The following is an 8,115-nucleotide window of genomic DNA, read 5'->3' as shown; positions in this document are numbered from 1 at the left end:
TGATCAAGCATGCACAGTGCGTGCCACACGAGCTGTCAGGCAAGCCCCGCTGACAGCTGTGGCACAGCCTCCAAATCAGGAAACAAAATCATCCATCCTACCTTTCCTTGCCTCCTCGCATCCACACAGGTGCGCTCCTATTGTTCCGATGCGTATCACTCCTGCACCCGCAGCCTTTCTCCTTGTGCCTTTATCCTCCATGTTTCTTATCTTCCAGCAGTTACGAAGCTCAATTACCCCCCCCCCCCCCCCCCATCCCACCCACCCACCCCATCCCCGCCTGCAGTGGAGGCGGCGGCGGTGGTTCCTGCTGCTCCCTGCAGCCCACGCAGCACCCCGGCTGGCTTGCTGCACTTTGCACGGGGCTCTTTGCCGTGTGGATTAGTCCTCCTCCGCACACATACACACACACACACACACACACGCACACACACACACCTTTAAACGCATCTTTTACTGCTGCGGCACATTATATTTGCAGATCATAAAATCCACCCCCAACGCTTTCCAGGGCGAACCTGACATTAGAATTTTATGACCTTGACTTACTGTGGTCACCTGGATAATATTTAAATCAACGTTATGGTCTCTCAATTCTATTAAAACTGCCATGATCTCCTTCCTCCCATCCGCAGCGTCTTCCCCTCCCTCACGTTTTCAAACCCAGTGTGCCAGGGGAAGGACAAAGTTGGTGGTACTTCTCCATTTTATCCTCCTCTTTTTTTATTAGTTTGGAACCGTTTAGCATGACAGAGCTTAATGTCACCTTGTGCATGCACGTTACACAGCACGAAATTCCCACAGACACCAAAACGAAGAAGAAGCAGCAGCAGCAGCAGCAGTACACAAGTGACAAAACATGAACAGCTCAGCAGTGTCAAAGTGTCACTGTAAATTTATAATCTGGCCGACGCCGCCTCAATAGTCACAAAACAATTGCACCTCAATCTTCCAATTCTCTCTCTCTCTCTCTCTCTCTCTCTCTCTCTGCAAGTTGCAGCTTTTCTATTCACATTAGAAGGCACCCTTAATGTGTGTGTTTGTGTGCACATGAAAAGAAAACCGATAAAAGCATTACAAAATGACGCATGCATGTCTATTTGCAACACAAACGGTCCCCTGTGGTGTATGCGTGAGTACGTCTGAAGCTGACAGAGTCTTCAGGAATAGTTGTAAACTGCACTCTGCTCCCTTTCCCGGCTCTCCCTGTTGAGCTTCTTGAGCTTCATGCGTCTGTTTTGGAACCAGATCTTGACCTGTCTGTCGGTCAGGTTGATACTGCGGCTGATCTCCAGGCGGCGCTCCCGAGACAGATACATGTTGAACAAGAACTCCTTCTCCAGCTCCAGGGTCTGGTGCTTTGTGTAGGGACACCGCTTCTTCCTTCCACTTTTGGCTTTTAACCAGCTTCCCGTTGTCTTTTCCGCGGATAAATCATCTATCGGAATGGGACAAACACAACAGTGAAAGGATGAAAGCAGTAATAAAACATACAAACAAACAAACAAAAAAAAAATCAATCAATAAAAAAAGCAGTGGATAAATCCTGACAGACATGACTGGGAAGAGAACCAACCAGCACGCACCCGTTTCCTGTATCACATCCAGAACTCCTTAAATGACTTTACAGTGATCAGGATGTCAAAGTAGCTTTTACCTGGATGTGGACGCTTCCCTTTCCACTTTAACAAATGAGGTACACCGCACGTTTTGCCTACGACCCACCAGACTAGCTACAAATTGCTTTTTGCGTGATGTACAACTGTAATTAGATCAAATCAAACCACCCCAAGAAGCAACTATTGTCTTTGTTGCACCTCAGACTCCCATAAAATTTTATTGCCGTTCGCACTCAAGAGCCAAAAGATTTTTTTAAGAGGTTAAATTCAAAGCGAAAGAAGTTCCTTGTTGCAAAGGAAGACGTTCATGATAAAAAAAAAGGCATATAAAAAAGCAAAATAAATATAAAAAAAAAAAAAGGACAGAGGGGGGTGTCTGTGGGGGTGACAGGAAGACCTTTATCTCATATTTACTCAGCAAAATTCCACAAAAAAGCACTTATTCACATTTTATAGTTAAAAATTAAAAAGGGAGCTGAAAGAAAGAAAGGACAATAAAAAAGAAAGAAGAAAAGGAAGGAAGGAAACATACCAACCAAACAAATAAATAACTACTGCACGATGAATGACTTTTTTGATTAACTTCACAGAGTCAGGGGAGTAACGCCTCTGTTATCCACAAACGCACCCAGTGGCAGCAGTGATTAGTCTAATGTGAATTCTCAGCGTGAGGCCCACATTTAATAATTTCCAAAACATTTAATTTTGTATGGGAGTACAAAACGTACAAAGACACAGACTCACTCACACACACGCCACCCGTATCCCCCAAACCACTCCCCATTACAGACAGACAGACAAGACACACATACATCCACGCGCGCACACACACACACCCACACACACACACACACACACATAACTGTGACATTCTGGAAATAGATTAAGAGAATGACCAGTTACAATGTTCTGCATTTATGTAAAAGACATATGTGTGTGTGTGTGGGTGTGGGTGTGTGTGGGAGTGGGGGTGTGTTATTTGCTTCATGTCAATAGCTTAATTTTAAATTAATTACATATCATAGCTACTATCAGGGCCCTTTAAAAATTCAGTCAATATCTCAATGAGCTTTTTTTTTTTTTGTTAGGTCGAACTCTCAGAATTTGACAGAATCGCTGTATTTGTATTTGTGGCTGAGTCAAACCATTAAATAAATATGACAAGAAAGCCAGGACACACGCTTTTTCTTGCCTTGGTATTTAAACGAACATTAACCAAAACTAAAAGCATGAGCATAATAAATTATTATAAATAATTAGCGTAATAAACACTGACATTTTCAAAAGTAACACGTTGCTTTATGAATATAGTCACAATCTCCATGCAGGAAAAAAAATACTTCTTATACAAGCCTTATATGGAAGCCTCGGAAATATGCTCTAATAAAGTTGATCTTTGTGGATAAATAATATTTCAAGCAGCATATTTGTAAAGTAAATGTTGTTGTTCTAAACTACGATTTAGAAGCAAAAAAACAGTCTAGCTTTGTGCTTTTTGTGCTTTTGTGTGACAGGCTTTGTGCGTTAGTACTACCGTGCATCTGTGTAAGAGAGGAAGTGTGTTTATTTCGATGATAACTGCCCGTCTCACATACCCCCATTAATAGAAAGGTGTTAAATACCAGTGGCACCGTAACCCCTGAGAGACCGAGTTGAAGCATATGCTACATACGGAAACACAACATGCACTTCCACGAAGCCTCCATGCTTGGAATATTTTGGTGAGATTTTTCACACACACACGTGAACATTCGATTTATATTATCACACCCGTTAGGTTAAGTGTACACACACACACACACACACACACACACACACACACACATATATATATATATACATATATTTATGCACGTGTGTCCGGGAGGGGGAGTATACCTTTAATTTCCCCGTCCGAGTTATCTGAGCAGCTGTCACTCTTGGCCTTGTCTTCCTTCCTGCTCTCACCCTCATCTGTTTTAGGAGCCTCTCTGGCTACCTCCTGCGCGACTTTGCTGCAGCTCACTGTCGACTCTGCTGTTGTTTCAACAGATGACGCCAAGTGGGTCAGAGTAAAGCCGGAGGGAAGCTGCTGCTGCTGCTGCTCGTTCTGCTGTGGCCTCTCCCCGCCGTACACCTGGAAATAGCCGCCACTGGAGGAGGCTGCCGTCTGCTCAGGCCGCCGGCAGCTATTGTCTCCGAGCCGGATGTAAGTGGCCGACTCTGTTGTCTGTTTCCCCTTATTGCTGTCATCTTGATAGAGGCAACAAAACGCCTCCTCTTTGACGCTGCCCGCTGGAAACGAGCAGGGCTGTAAACACTGGTGGGCAACAGGTTGCTCGTCCCTGCTGCTTTTGGAGCCTGGTGTCCATGTGGCCAGCTGCGCTGACAGGTAGGGCGCATCCTGGAAGGCGCCGAGCGAGACGCTGCCTGGAGGACCCTCGTCTCTTTTGGAGAGTGGGGATGATCCAACCTTCCCAATGTTCCTCATCACTGAGTATCCGTACTCTGCAGCTGAATGAATGTACATTCCCGGGTTGCTGGAATAGCCCTCAGCCCTGTAGGAAGATGATCCTCCCATTAAGGAATCCATCAGGAAGTTACCGGGCGATATGTTATTCGGACATGTCATATTTGCATGTGACAACTCTTGAGGGGTGATCACTTGGTGTTTTCCGCCGCTCTGAACTGCGGGGTTCCGGCAGGAGAACAAGGACAGTAGGATGCTGACATCTTTTGGAAGGGGGTGCAAAAAAAAAAAAAAAAAAAAAATATCTGTAACACAATTATGGATGCTCGGAGACATGTCATGTGAGCTTCAGACCAATAGCGGCGTGGAAGTGGCCTTGATGCTCCAGACTGGAGTGACGTCAGCGCGGTCAAGTTGGGAAAGCTGGTGGCTTTTGGTGGAACGTGAGCGCCACCTAGTGGCGGTTTTTCCGCATAGACTGGGAGGCCCTCAACAGGAAGAACAAAGGACAGACTGCTGTTGCTGTGGCTGCGGCAGGGATTTCTTTAAGACACTCAAGATTTGGTTTGTAAACATTTAAGTCTGCGGGTCTTAAGGTGGTTAAAGGAAGCTTTGTTTATTCGTCGTGTGATTTAGTAAAACCCTGGCGACAGTGACGTTGAGGTGAGATGGATTTGAGAATATTTTCGTTCAGTTCTCTTTTTCCCCTTTCAGTTTTCTTTGTTATTCCCAAAAAGAGAAGAAAAAAAACATAGCAAGCTTTAGCTTAGTATTTAACATTTACTGAAATATAAATCTGTAATAAAAAAAACATCAACTAATTCAAAGCAATCAGCAAATATACAATGATAATGATCGTTTTTGCAGATGTGTACCAGAATTCGTTCAGATGTTACATATTACTGTTTTTGTTTTAGTCATCTGCAAGATTCTTAACTAAAATAAGTAAGTCATATCGTTATTTACCTGATTGTGGGATCTTTTTTTTATTTTTATCAACGTAACATTTATTCTGGAAAACTACTTCTATCTGTTTGGTGTAAAAGAAAATGAAATGATGTTGAGGAAGTTGCTTCCTTTGTTTGTGTTTTAGTCTCCAAGGAAGCATCTTCCGGGGTAATAAATAAGAAAATCAGCCGGCAATAGTTGCAAAATTATGGCTTTGTTATTATTCTAAATCCACAATGGTGTGTTGCTGACTTAAAATAAAATGTTTTGACTCTTTATTTTTCAGGGGAGCATGTGTGTTAATTAAACTTTTCCATAATTCATCCTGCATATATATATATATATATATATATATATATATATATATATATATATATATATATATATATATATATATATATATATATATATGTGTATATATTCCAATGAACTTTTAAAATGTGTTGGTTGACACGATGAGCACCGACAGCAAAGCAAAACAACAACAACAGTTTCTAACTATGTTTCACTTTTAATAAAGCTGGGAGAATTATTTAACAGAGTAAAGTGGTCTTTGTGATAATTGTACTTTAAGGAAATAACTCTCTCTCTTTTTTAAAATTATGTTTGGATCTTATAAGTGTGTGACGGAAAGTAAGATGTGCTATTTTCCATAGGAAGTGTGTAGTTAAAGCATCAGTTCATTTGATATTGAGTGACAAGGGTGTGAAGTCGGGGGGTTTTTATGTCTTGTTTTTGTTTTTGCTGCTCCAATTAGTGCTTCTCAGGACGTTTTACGCCGCATAAATACACGGTGGAAAGAACGGCACCACTTTAATTATAAAGAGAAATCCAGAGTTTATTTTCTATTTATATTAAAAAAAAATGCAAAAAAAAAAAGCATTAATTTAATTTGTTATTTTATTTAGCCCAACAGTTCGCCTCTAAGTGTTTGTACTTTAAATATTCAGTTTTACACGAGGAAAATCCCGAAGAGCAGGGCCACGACAACGTGGTTGATGCGTTTTGGCTTTGAGGGAATTTGGGGAAGTATTTGGCTAACTTGTGTTTGCGTTACGTGACGTTTATATTACGCGGAACGGCTAACAAATGTGGATTTAAAGCAAACCTGCGTGGATCACGCTCGCCTGAAATCGTGCATTGCGGCGTTGGTGAATGTGCTCGTCGTTTGTTGTTTTGTTTTGGTATCGCTGCGTCCGAAGTGCATGAGTTAGTGTGCGTGCGCAGTTCAGAATCACCTTCAACGGCAAGGGCAGCATCATATGTTCATTTGAAACGGAGTCGCCCGTCTAACCTGAACATAAACATGTAGAGAAAAACTTTTTTTGGCAAGATAATAGTCCAAATAAGTTAATTTCGTCTTTGTGGTTCGCATTCCTCTACAGTCATGATGAAGAAAATGTGAAAGATTGACCTTACACCATAAAAGAAAAAAAAAGAGAAAAAAATGGCTTCAGAGTTTTGGCCATGCAGGATCCTCGTAGGTAAAAATGTTTCTGTAGACATTATTCAAAGAGGGAAGGATGGGGAGATCAGAAACTAAAGCTTGAAAAAAGCAATATTGACATTGACAATATCATCACTGCTTAATAACACTCAATCATCTGCCTTATATAAAAACAGATGAAGAATCTCACAGGGTGGCTATCTTATTACATGATACATTAGCCGACAGGCCACCATCTGCTTAGCACAAAAAGAAAAAAAAATCACATACAGTCTTATTTTACACCTATGAGAAAATCGCAGGCTTGCTCAAAACTTGAGTTTAGATTTTTTTTTTTTTAAGACATGTAAGCGATACGAGCAAAGGTGCCATGGTGGAATTTCACACAGCCTGCAAGAAAAAGAAAAGGTATTCATGATAGTACAGGACAAATTAGTCTCAGGGCGTCATGGAAACAGGTTTTTAATGAGGGTGAAAGAAACCAAAGAATTTGTGGAATTTTTATTGTTTGAATCACACATATTCCACGAGGCACACCTTATCGTCGCATAAGACAGAATATATATATATATATATATATATATATATATATATATATATATATATATATATATATATATATATATATATATATATATGCAACAGAGACAAGTAACTGCACAACAGTGAAATTTGTGTCATCGAGTCTAAGTGAATCTGAAACACTGTGTTACTGTTTGCACTGAAGAGGGCTGTTCAAGTTTACATGGCTAACAGGGAAACGAACCAAAAAAAAAAGTCATTTTCAGAAAAGGAACATGCTGTCATTGGCTATGTCTAAATTTGCTCCCACAACAACATGCTGATTGTTTCTCCGGGCCAAGTCCATGCATGAAAACGGGTCACGGCTGTTTCACCGAGACACATTTTGTTTCACCTAATTTTCTCCTTTGAAGAAGGAAAGGCGCTTTTCAGGAGAACTAACATATCTGGAATGAAGCGACAGCGCCTCGGCTTCACATGTGCATGTCTGCACATGCGCCTTTAAGCCTCCAAAAAAATCCCTTAAAACAGCCACACACCCATGTACACACTAAGTGAGAGAAAGGGAGTTGACTATGCTTGTATTTTACCTTGGTCTTTACACGTGTCTAAGCAAAATTATCGTCTGTTTGATCGCAAACCTGGCTGTTGTTATCATAATCCGAACAGGTAAGAGTGTTGAATGCTGCGTGGGTTCTCCTTTCTGCAGACCCACCAACCAGGAGCTGCAACGAGGCGACACAATCAATTTACTTCCTGGCAGCCACTTTGAAATATCTTTCCAGTTGGACGTGTGGGAGACTGCGCTTTGTTTTGCCTTTCATGCTGGTGTCCAACCCATGCGCAACTGCAAATTTATGGTTCCAGAATCATGTAAGAGCTTAATTAAACACCACCAACAAAAGTAGAGCAGTGCTGCAGATTTAACAGCAAAACACGAGGACAGGAAATACATGCACGCACAGACACTCTACCATTTCAAATGTGAAACCTTCTACTTATTTATTTTAATAAGGCTTGTTTTGGTGGCGAGAATAAACGGCACCCCGCGATTGCATTTGAGAGAGGGAGCTGTTGCTGAAAGAGCAGGAGCTCGTTTTACAGCGAGGAGCTGTTTTATAGCCCAATAG

General features: G+C 41.5%; 1 protein-coding gene across 1 annotated transcript; it reads right to left on the bottom strand.

The window, feature by feature from the left end:
• Positions 1-327: 327 nt before the first annotated feature.
• LOC102237390 (homeobox protein Hox-C10a-like) lies at positions 328-5,339 on the bottom strand. Its single transcript, XM_005813195.2, has 2 exons — positions 3,498-5,339; positions 328-1,438 (listed from the first exon to the last, which is right to left on the bottom strand). Exons 1-2 carry the CDS (start codon positions 4,402-4,404, stop codon positions 1,161-1,163), a joined length of 1,185 nt encoding a protein of 394 aa, XP_005813252.2. The 5' UTR covers positions 4,405-5,339; the 3' UTR covers positions 328-1,160.
• Between the last annotated feature and the right edge of the window lie 2,776 nt (positions 5,340-8,115).

The sequence above is a fragment of the Xiphophorus maculatus genome, chromosome 1, assembly GCF_002775205.1.
Source record: "Xiphophorus maculatus strain JP 163 A chromosome 1, X_maculatus-5.0-male, whole genome shotgun sequence".
Classification (NCBI taxonomy): Eukaryota; Metazoa; Chordata; class Actinopteri; order Cyprinodontiformes; family Poeciliidae; genus Xiphophorus; species Xiphophorus maculatus.
The sequence above is the reverse complement of the archived record's forward strand: the minus strand, read 5'-3'. Positions and strand labels throughout refer to the sequence as shown.